We start from the raw sequence: 21,664 nt of genomic DNA, 5'->3' as shown, positions 1-21,664 counted from the left end.
GGTCGGTGCTGGTCATGTTTTCAAATGGCAGGAAGTTGAAAGCTTCAGCATTAAAAGGTCAAAGACTACTGCAGTGTCAACACAGAGACAATGAATAATCTGCTCTCCCACAAAGCAGAAGGCAACATGCAAGGAGCAGAGTCGAGCTGCTTGTATTTAAGAGTAGAGGTAGCTTGTAACTAAGGAAGCTGTAAATTCTGAGGTCGGATGAGGCATGAAATCGAGCTCATCAGGGGGGCTACGAGGTTCAAATCTGGAAGGTAAAAATGCCTTAGGTGGCATTGCTCTCGGTTTCCTTGATACAAATCTGCTATCTTCCTTTAACGCAATATCGGATAAGTGAGGACAGTAAAGTAAACCTTTTCCCAACAACAGACCCTGATTTCAGAGGAAGTTTGTGGTTATGGTCCATCCCTGGGAAAAAGCTCTTTTCCTTCCACTTGAGGTTTTTTATGCATGCATTGACCAAAGAGGCACTTACGTTGTGGAGTGATTAAATGTATGTAAGAAAGCGTTTAATACCACAAGCACTTGCTAATGCAGGGCATTTATCAATCTCCCATGTGCTTGGTAGGAATTCCACGGCCTAATACGCTGATAGGTATTTGGATCCACCAAGTTAATGAACCTCAAAAATCTGTCAACACCCTGTTAGTAACCCATAGTAACAAGGATGCGTTCGCACTGCAGGATGGGTATACATTCCTCTTTTAATAGACTGTAATAGCTCTGACAGGCAGAGGAGAGATAGAATGGGGAAATATAAGAGCAGGAGTGGTAGATAAGGTGGAAGAAGGGCTAATAACATTGCCCAGTGGTTTCCAAAGTGGGGTCCACACCATCAGAAACGCAACATTAAAACTTTGATCATCAATAAATTGTCACCACAGTTATTTCGAAAACAAACAAGACTATTCAAACTGTGGCTTCTGCTCGGCATTTTAAATCATGTGCCACCAGGTCAAGTTTTGCATGAAATCTCCCAAGATTTATTTACAACAGGACACAGAAAAGTACTAAGGTGATGTACTTCAAGCACAAACAGAGATAGTTTTTTTTTTTGTGCAGTTTTTAGCCATGATGAATGATGGAAATGTCAGACTCTTTCTCCGTCCACCTGTTTGGCCCAAACTTAAGTAGCTTTTGCCATGAAACAGATTTCCTCTAGTGCCACCAGCAGGTTGTGGTGTTGAGTGAAATGTCTTGACAACTATTGTTTGGATTGCAATGAAATTTCATCTCAGAAATTCACGTCAACCTCAGTTTTACATGATTGAGTGGAAAGATGATGCTAAATAACAATAACAAAGGGTCATGGCACCAGGCAACGTCTACAACTGTGTCCATGCAAGCTAAGATCAAAGTTCAGTTGATTTTATGGAATAGAAGCAAGGACATAAGAAAAAAATCCCAAAACCTTTCTGAACTAATGCAACAAGTCTGAAGTTGAAAGCTCTGTAGAAGTCCTGGAAGCAAGTGTGCATACCAAATTTCTCATGGTGAGATGCCAGGAATGACTATTTTCCCTGCTGCTTGAAAACTCTGCCTTATTTTTTTTCCTCAGATCCCAAATTCCACATATATCTAACAAAGACTTCTGCTGTACAGTCATGCAGTCTAGTCAAGGAGAAAGCCATGTCCACTCTGAAAGACTCATCAGGCTGTTGTGTGACAGGACTGACAGCCATCAAAACAAACCCTATGCCCCCTAAAACACGCAGAATATCTACTGTATTCTAGACATATCTGATGTACGGTAGGCCACAATACAGCCTTCTGCTGCCCATTTAGCGCCCACCCATGCAGCTGGTCCCACCTTTGACCCGCCTCGTCCTAGGCGATAGTAATGTAGCGGTAGCCGCTGGAGATAAGTGACCTTGTGGGACGTCCGTTTGAAAGGAGAGCCCTGTCATATAGCACCAGTGAGCCTGTGGGTAATGGCTGTAGTCACTTGTGGTGGTGATGATGTTTCCAGGCCTTTCATGGTGGTCTATGATGCATGCAGATATGTTTTCTACAGCAAACAGGAAGTTGCCTTGCTGGGATTGACATCCTGTTTGTGTATTTTTTAGGTGAGGAAAATATTTTTTTTTATTCCAATCCTGTTCTCTCACTTTCTTCTGCATTCAGTTCAAAAAGAAGAAGATATGATTGGGGCATTTTCAAATCCCTATATCCCCAGTTCATATCCAGCTGTCACCAAGTCTAAATTACATGATACCATGACAGAAACGAAACGAGGGCGAGAGAAAGAAATAGAGATGAAAACAGACAGAGGGAGCTGCAGCATATGTGCTGTGCTGGTATTCTATGCTGAGGGGTCGATTCGAGTCCTGGGATTTCTTCTGCTTATGCTCAGGTTTCGCTGAATGACCTCTATGAGCACACACACTCAACTACAGGACACACACACACACACACACACACACACACACACACACACGGTCGTCTCCAGCTTCAGACACACAAACACTTTTTATGAGCATCCAAAATCACAGCTGATAGCAGGCTAACTCGACCAAGCGCGCTTTAACTTGTACATTTTTCATTAAACTCCGGACCCCGCACATGTGTGAACCTCTTTGATCTGAAATTGAAAACACCTCCTGCGTCTTTTATTGAAAGGTCTCTGTCAGTTTTCCAAAAGGTGCTGTTCAGTCTCCAGTGGAGGAGATTTACATCAAAGTGTGGAGCGCCTGGTCGAGTGTTTGTCCTCGAGAACAATAGAGGAAAAGATTAAAAAAAAGAACAGATAATCACAGACTTCTTTTTCTCTTTATTACACCGCTCATCACTCTCGCCCCTCCTCCCTTCATTTGCTCTCTCTATCTCTTCCCACAGTGGCCCTGGAGTGGCTCGGCTAGCCGAGTGGTGGAAGGTGGCCAGTGTGCATTCAGCGCCTTCACCACTGCAGTATAATTACTCCTACTAATCAGAGCACTTTACAGCAGCTCCTCTGTTCATTTGAACCCCCTCCTCACTCTCTCCCAACACTCTGCCTCTCTGTCTACCCTCCCCTCCGCTCTTCCTATTAACCCTCTCTAATAGAAGACAGAGCGCTCACTTGAATAATTTGTAGTGTGTGAGTGTGATGGATGTGTGTGCGTCCGGCGACAAACACAGAGGAAGATTGAGATAGAGGCAGAGCTGAGAGAGAGGGAGTGTTTGGCGGCTGATAAAGAGGTCATTGTACATGTGCTGCGCCTGATATTTGCTCATCTCCACCCTGAACTGGCAGAAGCCAAGACACTAACCTCTGCACAAGACCCTGGGGTTAACTTCACCATAAAGACCTCAATGGCTCATAAAAATTAAATCTTTTTTTCTCCCCTCTCGTCCACACCCCGCTAATAAACACATCTCCCTGCACACACAGCCCCACGCTCATAAAATCCCGGGCTAGTTTTATTTTGCTTCATGAGTGTTTTAAACCCACTGAAGCCAAAATTAAATTGTTAAAGCTCCACCGCAGCCTTTTAGCTCCCATTCTGTTCCAGCTGAGGTATGCAGCCTCTGGAGCCCCAGGTTTATCCTTTGGTCTACAGCCAGTCGTGTTTTCTACATCAGCCTTGAGAAGAAGAGGGAAAGAGGGGGACTTACAGGAAAGATGTAGTATACTGTACTTAAGCTGTAGCTCTGTGTTGAGTCAGTGTTATGTGAAGCAGACTCCCAGGAGAGCTGTCATCTTGGCTCATAATGAGGAAGACAATTTACGGTGAGTCCTCAAGTGTGACTGAAGAATATAGACATCTGCATGGAGAGAACATGTCATTGCACCAAAGAAAGGCACTCACGGTAGTACAGGATGAATGATAGCCCTGTGTGGTAAAGGAAAGGCCTCTTTGACAAACTGTATATAAAGGCAGACCGTCTGCACACTTTCACACCTTCCCATTCACAATCTATTCTATTTGCAAGCTCGTGTTGCATTGCTAATACCATTAGCCAGCCCTGCATTAGCTGGGTGATGTAAGGCGGAGCTGAGGAAACCTGACTACATCCCAGGAAAGGTCAAGAAATGCGTGTAATACAGACACCCGTGTTCCACTCCTCTGAGCGGTCCCTCCTTTTAGACAGATCCGAATCAATAGCACAGCTTTAAATAGGCCTCTGCATTATTTCTGTGTTTCTAAGTATGGCATGCACATGTGGTGTATTTTTCTGTCCGTGAAAGATACTTTCTACCATATCAGTAAACCAATCCCCCCCGCCACACGAGGCAGCAATGCCTTGTCATCACCACGCAGGCAGAGAGACCAACATGGACTCTTAACGCCCAGCAGAAGTTTTTTTAAATATGTCCACATAAGTTGCCCATCAAGGTCCCATCGGACTATTAAAGCGAGTAACCGTGTGTAAATTATGCAACAAATCAATCAATGTGGAGAAACTTGACTATCTGCCATGTCAGTGAAAAGAGAATATACGTGTAGACAGCCTTTGTCCGTGATGGTCTGCTGAATTTCTTCTTCCTGTTGTATTTGACCACATCACCCTCTCAAAATTCTTCACTTAAAAGGAATAGCCTGCATATGTCCGAGCAGATAATTAGCTTTTCTGTTTAGAACAATCATTCAGCATACACAATAGTGATGTGATTGTCCACAATATCTGTGGGAACCCTGGACAAATATGAAAATGACTTGAGGTGCTAGCCTCAATGCCCGTGGACGTAAATTAGAAAATGTGCAATGTGCAAATTACTAGTCACTAAGTTTTTAAAATTTCCGCTATGATTTAAAATGACACTAATGTATATATAGTCAGTTATACCTACTTTTGAAATATGTTGTAGATTGGAAAAGGGATCTAGTATTAATATATTTAGTAGGTGTGAGTATTAAAGATACTGAATGAGTCAATGTAATGTATTAAAAATTAAGACTGAAATCTAGTTACAATACATGGCAACCAGTTAGTGATCCATTTCGCTCGCTGTAAATCATCACACTATAGAGTTTAACCCCTAAAAAACGGAACAATTGTAAAGTAGGACAACCCCTTAATAATTTGGGATGGAGCGTCCCAGTCTTTGGCCTTGAAGGAAGCCTCAGGGGTCTCCACAGGGTTAAACCTGTGAGCGTCTGTACGAAGCTAATGAGGAGCAGCCTGAGGTTCTGCTGGGAATTACGGGCTCAGATCTGAACCAGGCTGCACATTCTCCATCCCCACCAGGCTGCTGAGCTCAGAGGAGTTTTGATTTTGGCTGGACAGGCCCTCTTCTCTCCTGCTGTACCGTACCCTGAGGGAGCGAATAACCTGCAGACAACTCTTTGAGCTTTTCTACCATCTGACAGAATCACTGCAGTGTTAGTTACAGCGCTATTCAAAACAAAAGTATAATATGACAGGACTTGTAGGAGAGATCTGATGGATAAACTGTGTTTTCAGGACAAGTCATGCCCATCAGAGTGGGCATGGTGCTGCTGCTGCAATATAGGAAATTACACTGAATCATTAATAGAGCTCACAGAGAAAGAGGAAATAGGACAATTTATGAAAATGACTCCTCTCTCCAGGCTTTGCTTTGATAGAAACCAGACCCGTCCAGTAGCACAGAGCCTTCCTGCCTCTGTGGCCTCAGCAAAGGCTACACTCAAAGTGATGACCTCCCTAAAGCCCCCGACTTTGTTCTACATGGATCCATATGGCCTTGATGTCATGCAATGAGCAGAGATCACATAGATGGGATCGTGGTGAGAAGAGACCTGGCTTGCAGGGCACAGGCCTGGTGTGTGGTGGGCTGGTGGGGGGCAGATATTTGCCCCCCTCATCGAGGAACATTCCTTTTCTTTTTGCACACAACAACTCAGCCAGAACCCATCTGTCTATCTGAAACAGCTGCCACATGTGTGCAGTGTATGAGACATCTGGTTGGGGACTTGGTGACTAAAACCCCCAACAAACTCAGAGAAGGCTCTCAGAGAAGATATGAAAGTGTCTCGTCATGATTTCTTCTTTTTTTTTTAAATCATGCAAGTGGCATGGCTCTGTGGATGGAAATGTAGGTTGGTTGGTCCAGACTGAAATATCTCACAAACTGGCTGGATTGAAATTTGGTACATATACTCATGGTGCTCAGATGATGACTCATAAGAACATTGCTGATACTCTGTCTTTTCTTGTGAGAGTATGAGTTTGACATTGAACATGAATTTGAAAAAGATTTGGTACAGGTTCATGTTACTCAGGGTGAAATGTACTTTAATTACTTTGGCATCCTCTAAATTTTCATGGTAGCACCATCATCACGTTAAACTTTCTGTTTTGTGCCAATTAGCAAATGTAAACATGCAAACACACTCAATTAAAATGGTGAACATTTGAACCAATTGCCCTTCTACTTAATTTAACTTGAACATTATGACTGCTAAACACACAATGGTAGGAAGTAACTAAGAACATTTAGGCTACTCACTGTATCACAAGTACAAATCGCAGGTATTTTTTCCTTGAGTATTTCCATTTACTAATTGATGATGTATTATTGTAAGAAAAGACTTAATTGATTCTAGAGCTACCCAGTCAGCAAATAAAATATAGCCTCACAGAGCTGCTAGAATGGCCGTAGTAGTAGTAGTTAGTTTAGTCTCTTTCTCAGTTGTATCTAGGCATTTCTTTTCTCACAGATGTTCCCTTTTCTCCCACATAGATCCTCTGCTCCCAACATATATCTCTCCCACCTCCGATATGGGTCTGTCTCCACCCTCCTTCACCAATTACTTCCTCCCTGATGGCTCCGACAGCCCGCTGCCAGGAGGACAGACGACCACGTCCAGCGCCGGCTCTCCTCGCTTCCTCGGCCACGGGCTCAACGAAAACCTCATCCCCATCTACTGCTCCATCCTGGCTGCCGTGGTGGTGGGCCTTGTGGCCTACATCGTTTTCAAGCGGTCAGTTAGTAGAAAAGAACGGGATGAAAAGCTGCTTTGTAGTTAAAGACATTAGCACAATTGGGTTTTGCACCTCAGCCGCAATATAATCTAGGACAAAGAGGGTGATGGAGATAGTAGCCTGCTGGGTGGCGTTGGATAGAGTGACAGATGTTGCTCTGGGCTAAAAAAAAAAGGCAGGAAGGTGGTGAGATGTTCATGCCTGCGATGGTCAAAGAGGTTTTGACCCACTTCTAGAGAATCACTCAAATGTACCACAATGAGCTTTTTTTTTTTTAAATAAAGGTCACAACACTTAATGCATTACAAAAGGTCACACACAAACACATTAATGAGGACACGAACCACACGTATGCAAGCACTCATACAGACAGATACAAGCCCAGGCTGAAACACATCTAAAACAAGTAAACAAGCTCATTAGTGGAATTGATTGTTTGAGAAGTGCCGACCGGGGGATATTCGAGTGCCAGAGTCACGCACACATCTGGCTAATAATCCTCATGTATTTGTTGTCATGCAGAAAACGGACTGCAAATTATGTGAATAAGTAAAACACTGAGAGGTGTTAAATATACCGTACAACTCAATACCTAATGAATAATTTAATTGATTGAGTAATTCAATTAAAATCTTTCAAAGAGAAGCATTAGTAGAGAACTGTAAAGCTTTTTTATGTGTTGTGAACTTCTTATGAGTATCTTTTTTTATACGTAAATATACAGTTTACAATGATAACGATTTATAATTAAAATTCATAGTAATTTCTAAGAACAGGGAGTTCCCGATGTCGGATAGAGGCAGACAAAAGCAGCATCCTCATTTCTAGCGGGCGACTGTTGATTTTGCCGACTGGCACTGTAGTCAGCTAGCTAAATAAGCTAACGTTAGCTCCATGATTTGAATGAAAAGAATGCAGTCTCCACCTAGACTTTTTTTAATGTTTCAAGCTCACTTGTTTTAAAGAATCTTGTAAAAGGGGTCTTGAATATGTTCTTGAAGGTTACAGGCATACCCCAGGTGAAAGGCAGCATCCTCATCTAACAGTTCATGTAGAAGACATTTTAATAAAGAAACAGCATTGTTCTTGTATTGCAGTGTGCAATGAAACATCAGACTGTCATTTTGTTCTACCACAAGCCTGTTTGGCCGCTTACTCTACATACTTACATACATACAGTATGTTCATATTTTCACTTTTAATGTCAAGAGAAAAGGCTTTTAGGATGAGGACTAACTGATGCGTTCTGCAAACATGGCGTAATCCATGGTAACGTTGGCTGGGGTTGCTGGAGTGTAAATTTAACTTCCCCAAGTCCAATAAAGAGCAGGACAGAGCCGCTAGAGCCTGAACTCTGATAGAATCCTGGAGCAGCTTCCACACAGTGGGGAAATACAACACTGTGCAGATGCTGGTCGTGAAAATGGCTTTTCTTGTTAGATAACCTGTAACCCAACAAGCTAATGCAATTAGCTGCTCCCTTGGAAACACTCTGTTACTGTAGCTGAAATGGTTAGCCGGGCATGCTAATGTTTGCAGCTGATGTTAGAGCAGACTAACGCTGTTGTCTCCTTTTGTATGGTTTAGTTTTCGAAAGTATACAAATGGTTAAGATATTTCCTGGAAAAAGCAAAAAAAGTAAAAAACGTTAGCATGACACACCACCTCTTAAAATCTGAAAACAATTATTGTCATTATTGTTTTATAACTGCTGTGAAATCCAAATATCGACCTAGAGATAGGATCACACCATGAATCCTATCGAGGGGATCGCTATCCTCCTTTGACATGCCGTTTCTCCACAGGTGGAATAGCTGCAAGCAGAACAAGCAGGCAGCTAATAACCGCGCAGCTACAAACAACCAGATGGTGACGCCGGAGGGAGAGAAGCTGCACAGCGACAGCGGCATTTCGGTGGACAGTCAGAGTCTGCAGGAGCAGCAGCAGCAGGCCCAGGCTGAAGTCCAGGCTCAGCCCTCACACTCACGCACACAAGAACAGATAGGTAAGCATAAAACTCACTCTTTGTTTTTGTGATTAACAGAAGTATGAATATTTTAATGATGGAACCAGAGCATTGATTAGGGCTGGGTGACAACCCAATATTATTGTAACCTATCAAGTACATTTAATTTACATAACCCAATATCACAAATTTATTTACCTAATAAACCTAATAATAATAATAACTAATAAAGTGTGGAAAATATTGTAATCAATATTGTTATATGGATTTCAATCAAATTGCCCAGTCCTAGCGTCAGTTACTGTAACTAAACCCCAAGGCGTGTCAACATTTTTACATCTACTATCTGTTAAATATAGTCAAGATTCCAGGCCCGGACCCACGACTTTATTTATAACAGAAACTCTTAACATAAGACACTCCTCCAAGCTTGAATACATTCCTCCTTGATGCTGTGATATTCTAGTTGTCCTTATCGATTACATCAAGATACTCTGATTTTGTGTGTAGTGGTTCTCCAGCAGTGTGAAAGTCTTTTCCCTGGAATAAAAGACACATTTCTGGGGGTTGCGATCAAAAACAATACATCACCTATGCACAGGACACCTAGCTGCCAAGAGCAGCCAAATCTTACATGCATGATGTATTAGACTGCAGGAATGTAGAGAATATGATTGAGGCACCTGTAGTAACATGAATATATGGCGCGTACTGAACATGAGTTTGGCTGTATGCCTCCTAATCATAACTGTTGAGCTATACCATCAGTATGAGGCTGAAGAATACAGCGCTGACAGATGTTGACATAGTTTCTATCTTAGTGCGCAGTTCATTTAAAACATGTAATGTATAAGGAAAGTACGTAACTGCATATGTTTGATCTATACTTGCCTTTACTCTTACTACTCCTCTGTATCTATATTTGTCTCTGTTTGACTCTTAAAGTATTTTGGGTGTTTGTTTGTGGGACAGACTTTACCATGTAGTGTTACAAGCCAGACAAAATCTAAAAAGGTTTAGGGAGATTAACTCAGTAGATCATGCTGGGCTTGGAGGGATAAAAACAACATTATGCACTTTAGAGATCTATTATAAAGCAACTTACCATGAGCTTAATTTACTTCTTTCGGTGCAGTGCAGTGTTTAGTTGTATTGCTTTTAACAGTCCGTATGTATAGTGCACATTTTCCAAATCTCTTGTATTTAATCATATATTTGCATTTGAAGGATAAGACATGCTTTATAGTTATTGCTAAATGCCATGAAAAGACCAAAACCAACTACTCCTACTTCGATGAAAAGAGAAAAATTGGTGAATTATGTATTAATATTTATATTTCAGACCTATTAGCAGCCCTCACACTAGGTACCAACACACACAAAATGAGGCTTGGTGCATTGTCGGGAAACTGCAGAGTGGCTACATAAAGAGGATAACCTTTAAACAGCTTGGAGAATAAAAGCAAGTGCTGCAGGAATGAGATGTGACCTCAAATACTCAAATAGCACTCACATTAAAGAGATGAAACTATCGCTCTCACTCGAACTATACTGTACACGTAAACCTGAGAGGCATTTTACTTGAAGAAGAACTCTTAAGTTCAGTCCTAATCTTGTTATTCATTCAGTCATTCATGCTTCTCTCCCAGACTTTCTCTCTAAGGATCTCATATGTTTCCTTCCTAGTCTTCTTGTGAATTATAGTAAGGCCTCGAAATGGTTATGCAGGAATAATAATGTGCTAACAAGCCATTCAGCTGATACATCCTCCCTTGAACAATCAGCATCACTGTGTCTTTTTTGGTATAACTATTACATTCTAATGAGGCTTGGGAAAAGCTTATTTTGTTTTGTTTGAGTCCCTTTTTCTATTCTTTCACTCAACAAATGCAAAGCCTGCTGCACGTCAAAGAAAAGAAGGAATTTCTTTTGGGGGAAGAGCTTGGGATTGGTTCATTGAGAAGATGAGTGCCCAGTTAACCCTGTCGCCTCTTTAACTAATTGTCTCATTAGCAGGTGTTTTGAAACGGGATCCAGGCCTGGTCTCGCTGCTTTTCAAAATCTGATCCAGTGCCAGCGTTTAGCACGTGCTAATTGGCATTAGCAGCGTCTGCGGGTACGGAAGCCATTAAAAAGGCAGCAAATGCTCTTGTGCTGGGGGCTGTTGGTTCTTCCACAATCAACTGGTTCTGTTAAAATATGCGAGAGGGTGAGAATATGCACAATAAATCCATAATAATCGCAGGGGGTTTCCTGTTTCCAATGAACCATATTTTATTGCTGGCTAAAATAATGGGAACACCTCCAGTCAAAACAAGTGAAATAAGCCTTTAAAAAGAGAAATAGAGCAATGAAAATGTCTTGTGTTTTGATTGACAACATTCAGAGAGGGTATTCCCTGCATGAGTCACTGGTGAGGGGTGAGCGCTCCTACATAAAGAGTACTCTGCCTCATTTCTGTCTGCTCATCTCCATTAAAAAGGACCGTCTATCTGTGCAGCACTCCTCCATGCCTGCTTCCCCCTCTAAATCGTGCATATTGAATGTGTTTAAAATTTAAACAAGACTCTAAGCCCTTACTCCCATCGCCCATCTGTGCATTACTGTCCTGTGTTTGACCTCAGAGTCTACACAAAATAGAATCAAGGCAAATGTCAGTCAAAAAAGAAAATTTGAAGGAGGGTTAAATCTTGATTTTTGAAAAAGAAGGGGTACACATCTTGGTGTTCGAGCTTTTAAAACTGACTGAAAATCATGCAGCAGCAAGCGTACAGTCCTGAATATCAACAACACAGATTGTTATTCAAATAAACTTTTCTATGTAGACAGCACAATGTAATGCATTCCAAAATGCACTGAGATGCTTCATGAATCAGGTGTATGTGAGCCTTACTGAAAAGCCTGAGGGAGGAGGGTCATTATTACAACACTGCAATTAACAGCTATAGAGGGGTTCCAGTTTAGTTTGCGTTTGTGATTATGGACAAGAGACTGAGGGACCTGCAGGAGCTCAACAGTACGTCCAGTGCGTAACACTATCCAGCAGAAAGTTACAGTAATAATGTAGCTGAGTCATGTAACAAATTACTAATGCAATTTCAATAATAGAGGATGGATGACTCATAATTTCTCCCTCATTTTGATGATACTTCTTCGTGTGGAAGTATTCCCATCATTGTTGGGTGACAACAACATTAGACATACAGTAATCAGTATTTTAGATTAGATTCAACTTTATTGTCATTGTGCAGAGTACAAGTACAAAGACAGCGAAATGCAGTATGCGTCCAAGCAGAAGTGCAAAAAAAAGCAGAAAAGTGCAATGTGATATACAAAGTATAGACAGGTGGTGCATAGGCAGGACAAGAAATATATTGCAGCGTTATAAGAGCACAATAAATATAGCTATGTAATATGAACAATGTATGATCAACATGTACAGATATGTGCAATGTAGTAGCAGTGACATTATACTAGTAGTAAGAATAATATAGATATATGTAGTGTATTAACAGAATATATTAATATTAATTTGCCTTGTTCATTTAGAGGTGATGGGATTCACATGTTCTTTCCTCATTTTTGGCCTACAGTTCACATGCCCAAGGGTCCCAAAGCCAGAGCTCAGTGACTCAGGAAATACACTAAAGAACTAGAAATCCATTTTTTTCCACATTCCTTTTTGCATTCCCACTGCATCTGGAGATCCGTGAGTTAAATTGGGCAAAGTAGTTTGATGAACAGATTGATAAATGATAGCGCTGTTTAAGAGACAATTTCTTTTGTGTTTTGTATTTACAGTTACCCAGCTCTCATGGTTGAGTAGATGTGAAGCGGATCAGAATTATGGAAAACACAAATGATTTTTCACTTTCGTTAACATTGCGAGATAGGGCGTTTGTGCTGCATTCATGTGGTGTCGGAAAAATTGGAGAAATTTGTTCCACAACTGGGAACATTCACCCTGCATTAACATTGTGAGATAAGCCATGCCTTGGCGGAGTTCTGCGCTCTCCAAGTGCCCTTCTAGATTTTTGTTTTCGAAGCATTTCTTGTTGGAAAGTCACAAGGCTCAGTCAAAAGAAGAGATGTCCCAATCACATTAATTTCTCCTGATGCTTTGGAATCTGCAGAGTCTGATCAAATATATTCAAAATATTAACTTTTGTTTTATTCGGATCATTTCTTCCCCCTACATAATACAGCTACATAGTGCATGCTTTAGGTTTAACGCTAAACGTACCCCAAATGAGTAAAACCATTTATTATATTTGACAGCAGAAAAAAGAATAAAATTTCAAGAAAATACATGGAGGCCTTTGGGGAGTAGATAAAAGATGACTTAAAGTGCCCATATTATGAAAAAATCACTTTTTCTGGGATTTGGGGTGTTATGTTGTGTCTCTGGTGTTTCCACACACATACAAACTTTGATAAAAATCCACCCATGCTGTTTAGAGTGAGATACGGTTTCTGAATGTGTCCTGCCTTCAGTCTCTGGGTGAGCTGTTCAAAATCGGCACGGCTTGTGACGTCACAAGCCGAAACGAGCAGGCTAACCGCAACCATTAGCTCGTAGCGTTAGCATGCTAATGCTATGGCTAACGCTAGCATGCTAACGCTAGCATGCTACCTCATTCTCAATAGCAAAGCACTGCTACAACACACACAAGTTCACCATAATCTACAAAAGAACTACTTCCATGTGCGCCCTCATTTAGAAGTCTCCCAGCTAATCCTGCCTTGTAACTGACCAAAGTTGTAGAAACAGCCTTTCTTTTACTGTCTATGGAGCTAGCTAGCTGACATGATCTACATCTGAGCTACTGGGCATGTGAAGTGCAATCAAAGATAGTACAGAAGAAGAAGAAGAAACGAGGTCTCACTCTGTAGCTAAAACAGAGACCAGCTGAAAAGAGGATCTGCAGCAGTGAGAGAGAGAGCACTGCAGTACAACACAAATATGGTGTTTTTTGAAAATCAAACCATGTAAACCTATTCTGGTACAACCTTAAAATACAATTATGAACCTGAAAATGAGCATAATATGGCTGCTTTAATATTTGCTTAACAGATCTGACAAATGAAATTAAAACCAATGAGCACAGAGACAAAAATAACTACATAAATCTCTATATTTAAATAAAGAAAACTAACTTTGGCAACAACAAAAAATACTGTGTTTATGTGGGATCCAATCTCTCATAGTAGAAGCTAATTGAGAAAATACGTTTTCTGGGTCTTTAAGAGTTATCATTATCTTACACAATACTCTGGAGAAAGATGCAAATGAGTAAAAGGGTTGGAGCTGTGGTTGGTAAGATGTGACTGTGCCCAGGGGCTCATTGACTTATAATATGTACATGGAATTTGGGGTAATAAAATAATGCAGTGAAGTACTGTCTCTCAAGGGAGCGATTAGTCAAGTAACAAAACAAGTAATATATTTTTCAAATTAGTAAAACAATCCCAATGTCTATTCAATTTTCCCCAGGAGTTCTTGTGATTACCATGAAACCATCTCAAATTCCCTCCCAATCAGCAAATTTAAAAGGTTTTATCGTAGCTTAGGGTCCAATCAGGATTGCCTCAATGTGCTGATTAAAAAGGAAAGAAAGAAAGTTGGTAACAAAGCTTTGCTGTGAGTTCACATTTCAGAACAGATTGAACTGATTCAGTGAAAGACAGCTTGTATTGATTCTTGGAATGAGGTCGGACTGAAAACATCGGACAGCCATGTGGCCACTATTATCACCGCTGCCTCCAAAATGAGGTGCAATGAAACAGAAACAGTTGCACTGAAGGTAGAAGTACAGGTGCAAGCCACTGATCCTGTTCCTGTGCGTTACAGATGGCTGTGCATTGGCCAGCATCTGTGTCTCTCTGCTCTTTGTCACTGCTGATGCCTGTCGTGTATGTTTAGACTGAAAGGAAGAGAGAGGAGTGCTATCCGTCACTGGACAGAATCAATGTGGGTAGAACCAGTGAGCAGAGAGGCAGAGTATAGCACTCAAAGTGTATTTTATAACAGAAAAATGTGAGGAAGAAGATTTTCAGTAAGGGAAAAGGAATGAAAACCGAAGGGAAGGTATGACATTACAACTCGACAAAAGAATCCCCCTCTTCTTTAAAATATACCATCTTGTAAACTTCCCTGGCACAAGGATACATTGATACTAGAATACACCCACCGGACTCGTGGGTCCTCTCAGAAATGCCTCTGCATTCCCGAGGCGTTTCCATGGCTTCCCTCAATGAACAACAGGTTAAGAGGTTTGTGGGAAAAGAGTGCATTTGTCTCCCATCCTCATCCGGCTAATGACTCCAGTTTAAGAGGTTCAGATTGAGTGAGTGAGTGAGTGAGTGAGTGAGTGACACCACAGGGCCCCCTGCAGGGAAAAGGGTGATTATCAGGGTTTGTTTTTTTTTTCATGCAGAAGGTTTTTGGTGGATAGGAAGTTATAATATTTGTGGGCAGGGAATCGCACTGAAAAACATTCAGACACTAATCAAGGTGCCCTTAATCAAAGGACTTCCCACTTACTAAGAAGAGCTGCTCAGTGGGAAACACAAGAAGACTGTGTTGGTACAAGTGAGAATATGCTTAATTGTGTGTGTAAGAATAATGTTCACGAACCACCGCTTATTTAAATATCACCACAAATCATGTTCATTTTTACTTTCTCTCTGCAGTGGTGAGGGTGGATGGCGGCCCCCAGCCTGACACGCCTTCTCCTGAAGTCTAAAGGAAGAGGAAGAGGAAGAAAAAGAAGAAGAGGAGGCTTCAGAGCTAAGGACGGGGAGAGGAGAGCAGGGACTTGAACTGTGGACCAAAAAGAAAGCAGGGGCGAGGACCACATGGAAACGTCAAACTGACTGATTCATATCAGAAGTGGACAAAGGAGCAAAGACTTGTATGGACCTTTCAGCACCTTTGGGCCACAGTCTGACTCTTCATCCCTGCATATAGAGTCCAACTCTATCAATCAGTGTGTGCCTGGACACAACTTCTACGGCAATATCAACCAATATCTGTACCAATGTCACTGCAGATACATAATCATAGATATATGCCAGGGCATCTCGTATTAACTGACTATTCCAGTATCTAATAATGACATAATTCTCACTAACTCCTCAGCCCCTTTTTAAGCTTTACATTGTCCCCTTAATTCCACAATCACTCGCCATGAAACATATGTGCCTGACAGGTAAATAGGTAGAAAGGTTCTCCATTATCTCCTCTTTCTTTTCCTTGTGCCTCAAAGAGACTTTCTTCCTCAGAGACCAAGCTTTGTTTCTCTCACATCTTCCTCTGTGGCGTCCCACTCTCTGATAATCCTCTGTCTCTCTCCATAGAATTCCCTCTATTAGACCCCCGCCATCATCTGCGATACAAAAAGCAGCGGGGGAGCCGTGAGTCACTCCCGAAACTTCTGAAGTTCCTTATTCTTTTATCATTTAGCCACAGACGCTTTTCATGGCATGTTGTCTTGTAAAACGTGTCATTGTTTGAGATTGGCTGCACCGACAGATGCAAATGACTCATATTTGAGACAAAGGTCAATAGCTGCGCAGCCCGCTCGGTTATCAACAGTTTTTTTCTTTGGGTGAGATGTGTATTCCGGAACTCGACGTTGACCCCTTCACAGCGCCTCCAGGGATTGAATTTCATGCTTATAATGTAACACCCCATAATGTTCGTTCCTCCTGTTTGTGGTGCATTACTTTCATTTTGTGGCTTGAGTTACACGGCTGATTCAGCAGGGTGCCTCCATGGCCCTGACATAAGAAAAACATCTCGGGACAGTGGAGCTCTGCTGACTCACTGTGATGCTGTCTAATGACGCCATCAGTGACCCAGTATACAGAGCTGCTCATTAAACAGATGCTTCAATGAATTCGGTACTGAAAAGAAACTGTACAAAAGGAATCCCATTTGTCGTTCTTTACGCTTACTGAGTGGAAAATTGGGACACCCCTCAGAGACACCCACCCTCTCCACACTCACTCTTACAGTCTTGCGTACGACTCTGTCTGCGTGATAGAGCCTGATAAACAGTGCAGAGGCGCTAATGCATCGGTGGCGGCGGCGCTCACGTCAACACGGGGCCCATTAGATAGACGTCCTGACAGGCAGGTAGTAATTACCTCAGGGTTTCAGCTTCATTTACCCTCTGCTTGGCTCGGCTCAGCCACGTCTCATCGGGATTAATGCTGCGGACAACAGAGGGGCGACACGGCTCTCTTTGAAGCCTCAGCATGACATTACAGATCCCTTATCTAAGTCTGAAGCCACTGACATTTACTATATCGCCATGGTGATATAAAAGCACTTAGTTGCAAGGCAGGGTGGCACCTTTTATCACGCAGGACCACTTTAATCTGCCTCCCTCCCGCTGCTTGCAGTAACTGTAAAAGAAGTCAACATAGATATCTAGTAAAAGAAGTATAGTGTAGCAGAGTTTGACTGCACTGCTTTAGCATTCATTTCTACAGAAGCGTGTACTTTCTCAGGGTACCTCTTGTTGTGGTGTGACTAAAGATTATCAAGAGATCTGTAGATGATTTCTGTAAACAACCTGTAGATGTATGATAGAGTAGGTAGGTAGGCAGGTACAAATATAAAGCAGCTGTTGATGTTGAAAAAAGACAAAGATACGGGTTGATATGCTAATTAGCTGATTCCGACACGATTCCGACACTGAATTTAAAGACATAGTTGGACATTTTGGGGAAAAAAAGTTATTCACTTTGTTTCTCAGACTTTAATAAGAAGATCAATACCACTCTCATGTCCCGTACAGTAAATACAAAGCTACCGCCAGCATTTGGTTAGCTTAGCTGAGTATAAAGACGGGAGTAACAGCTAGCCTGACTCTGTCCAGAGATCACAAAATCCACCTAGCAGGACCTTGAAAACTTACTCATTACTACATTATATCTAGTTTGTTTAATACAAAAAACACAAGTGTAAAACACAACATGTTTGGTGATAAGCTGGACCAGAACTTCTTGACAAGGTATCTATCTTCTTATGTAACTCTGGCAAAGAAAGCAAATACCTGTACGAACTAAGATATGTTTACTTGTCGGCAGAGCTTGTAGAGTTTAGTGAGCAATGGATGGATAAGAAATGTCTGGAAGACAGAGAAAGTGAGTCATTAAATCATGTGCGACGCTGCATGGATCGGTCGCATGGTCACCAACATCTCAAGAAAATTAAAGTTTGTGGTCTCTTCGCCTGTGATTCATCTGGAATCAGTGCAGCGATATGAATGGAAACTAATGAAACACTGCTGTTCTTCTGCACACACACACACACACACACACACACACACACACACACACACACACACACACACACAGTGTATGATTCACTCCTCTACTGAGAGAGCTGGTGTGATTCATCCTGATCCTAGCTGTCGCAGTGACATTAAAGCAGACGCTGCTACAGTATGAGTGACCAGAGTGTTGATTTAAAGAAAAGAAAATCCTCGACTCTGTGGCCCCCTGAGGCCCAATTGACCCTCGAGCAGCGCACTCATCCACCCTGAACCGACTTATTCTCTTTCTCCTGCAGCTTGTGAAGTGAGACACACAATGGAAGAATGTACAACCTGAATATAAACAGAAATATGCAAGACACATTCAAGGATAAGGTTTATGTTTGCCCTCATTCTGTTGTTGTAAATTTGTCTTTCCTGTTATTTTTTTATATTCTGACTAGTATTATACTTTTTGGAGTCAGTATTTTTTTCTAAATATGTTATTTTGTCGCACTTATTAGATGTAATATGAATGCACTCAAAGAGTGTACCACAGTTCAAGTGCCTGTGTACAGTGTCAGGTCTTTAAGTTTAGAAGTTCGACTATATTTTTTTTGTGCAGTTTTTCCACTTATTTTATGATTTTGTTGTGCATTTCTTTGATATGTTGAGAGCTAATAAAGGTTTTTAGTAAACAGAATTCAGACGAACTTTGGAGACTCAAGCAAACTGTATAAACCTGGCACAAATATAGAGAGACTTACAGTACACAGTTTGCCAATGAAGACATACTGTATGTTAACATGCTATAAATACTTGCAACTAACAGGAGGTTCATGTAGCAGTACAAAAACATACACATGACACCTGAGACGTCTACTCTAAAACTCACATATGCTATTAGTCAATAGAAATCACCTCTCCTGTGCAGAGGTTTTGCATGTACAGTAAGTTTCATCATGTACCTCCAGAGGCGACGAGACATGTAATCTGCCGTAACATGAAAATCGTTACAAACTTGAAACAGATGGATCAGGACCTGCTCCTGAAAAAGCTGAATGTCACCTGTACTTACCTACTAATGTAAAATGCATTGTGTAAATGTGAATTTCTTAGAGTTGATACAAGATACAACAATACACTATAAAATGTAAAAAAAAACAACTAAAATGTTTGCAAATGAATTGAGCATCTATAATACAATAAACAGAGAAGTCATTGCATTATGTCTCCCATTTGTCTTTGTAGCTAAACTAAGGCTGGCTATGTTTAAATGCACAGAGCAATTTGATGTTAAATGTGTTAAAAAAAAACAAAAAAAACTGTTTGACATTTTGTGAAATACGCTTATGTTTTCTTCTCATATTCACAATACAAAAAGGTATGAAGACATCATACGAGGGTTAGAGAAACCTCGGTAAGCTCGACTCTAATAGAGAAACATTTGAAATGATTCAAATTATTACCAAAGTCGACTGTAAAGACCTCAAAATCTCAAGGAAATGTCCACAGTATGTCACACAGACTTGATGTTAGGCTAAAGAAATGCACTTTTAGTATTTTTCCCCCCTCTTTACAAAACACCCAAAAACATTTGTGAAAATTACCTCAAGCAAATGAAAATAAAATGCTGAAACCAGAAAGTATGGCGTGGCAGACTGGCAGCCAAACCACAGTCAAAAGCAGGAACATATGTGTGTGTCCATTGGACCCAGAGTGTGGTTCCCTGCAGTCTTATCGCCACTTAAACATTCTGGGGTCCAACAGGGTTTTCCCCTGCTACATTCATGGTTGTGTCACCAACCTTTATCAGATAAAGAAATATCTAAGCAACACCCCCAACTGTTAAATCTGGGATGAGCTCACAGTAAGTAAGGAGTGAGACAAAATATGCAACAACTCAATAAATCTAAAATAACTGTTGCCAATCTAAGGGTGACCACATACTGCTAAAAACCAAAACCTGCACTTAGCTCTAAAAAATAGCAAAAGAGACACACTTTCAGTGCTTGCTATACAGTATGCATGTTTGTGTGGAGACCAGATTAATCCTCAGTGATAAAATCTTCCAGAAACAGAAAGGACAAAAGAGGACGCAGAAGAGGAGGGAAGTCACCAAATACAATAAAACATTTTGGGGATGCACTACAATTCTAACATCAGTACTTCAATGTTTACTTCATTGGTTTTGTAGACAAGTGTGTCTCTAAAAGCAAAACAAAATCAACAGTGTGAAATGTTTCTGTACAGCGTATTTCCCTCCTTGACTAGTTCCTATATGAAGGGCCTGAATGCAGCGAACCACACTGAGATGGTGGGTGACAGATAGACTGCAGAATTTTAATTTGATCAGCAGGGAGCACTTATATGGAGACACTAATCAAACTACATTTTCCATCCGTCAAGATAAATCAAGACTGCAAGTCAGCTGAAATGGCAGAAAAAAGTCTTAAATAGATAAAAGGAAACAGACATGCCTATTGTAGGAAAAGCAAAAACACATACTAAAATATGCTCAGGGCGATAAAACTCAAACACAACTCAACCCAAAAAGAAATGTCACATTCCGCTATAAGAAGATGAATGTCTGTGCTGCTGTTGTGGAGCTCCTTTGTTAATTTATGTTTTTATTAGCAATTTTAAATCAGTAAATGATTGCTGGATTCCGCCTAAGACACTAGCAGTTACATGAATGTTGTTGACAGCCTCTATCAGCACCTGCTGCACTGAAATTTACACGGTGTAACATCGTGTCTGATTGGCTCGATGGTGTTTTTTGCCCCCAACGGCTCCTTCCAGCCAGCGCTGCGACCGCTGTCTCCAAGGCACCTAACCCTAACCTTAACCCTAACCCTGACCCTAACCTTAACCATTGCCTAATCCTAGTGCATTCCAGGCAGCGCTGCCTGGAAGGAGCCGTTGGGGGCAAAAAAACACCGATAAACGTCTGATTGTTTGACAGCCCAAAGACAGAAAAACAGAAAGCTATTTTTTTTAAAGAAAATCTGGCTTTTCAGTTCCAAATACTCGGGTTTGAATAGTGGCTCTGACAAGTTTTTGGCTTGCCACTTTATAGAGGACGACAGCTGTATTCAGCTTACATCAAAGCACAAAGAGAGACTGTGCTCTCCATAAAAACGACATAATTGGTCAATGTTCAAAAGCTCGAAATCACCATGTTTACGTTCACCTGATAAAAGCTCTTTTCTGGTTGTGCAAAGACAGAAGTAGCATGATAACACTGCAAAGCCTCTTAGGGGTGGATGGACGAGTTAACAAAGTTTCTGACTTAAACATGCGCAACTGATGTTCCCATCCTGTCTGAAAGTAAAAGACATTGCACAAGTCTTCTCTAGCAAACGTTTTTGGCTATCTTGCCTTCATCTGACATTGTCTGGAGCAAGCTACAAGCTTTTTGTTTGCCTACATGCCATATCTGCATCTCAAAAGACTACAGTATCTCAATGCATATGGGATTGTCATAGTTCTTATCCTTCCTTTTTCTCTTTAAAATAACTGAAGTGACAACAGGCGG

At 41.2% G+C, this 21,664-nt stretch overlaps 1 protein-coding gene across 1 annotated transcript in view; it reads left to right on the top strand.

The window, feature by feature from the left end:
* The window catches only part of ngfra (nerve growth factor receptor a (TNFR superfamily, member 16)), a 31,899-nt gene extending 12,547 nt beyond the window's left edge, over positions 1 to 19,352 (top strand). The window contains exons 4-6 of the mRNA XM_031318981.2: positions 6,653 to 6,893; positions 8,700 to 8,899; positions 15,554 to 19,352. Of these exons, the coding sequence (XP_031174841.1) occupies positions 6,653 to 6,893; positions 8,700 to 8,899; positions 15,554 to 15,606 (494 nt within the window). The 3' untranslated portion in view covers positions 15,607 to 19,352. The remainder of the gene's footprint in view (positions 1 to 6,652; positions 6,894 to 8,699; positions 8,900 to 15,553) is intronic.
* Positions 19,353 to 21,664: the final 2,312 nt, after the last annotated feature.

The sequence above is a fragment of the Sander lucioperca genome, chromosome 21 (genome assembly GCF_008315115.2).
Source record: "Sander lucioperca isolate FBNREF2018 chromosome 21, SLUC_FBN_1.2, whole genome shotgun sequence".
In the NCBI taxonomy this organism is placed as follows: Eukaryota; Metazoa; Chordata; class Actinopteri; order Perciformes; family Percidae; genus Sander; species Sander lucioperca.
The sequence above is the reverse complement of the archived record's forward strand: the minus strand, read 5'-3'. Positions and strand labels throughout refer to the sequence as shown.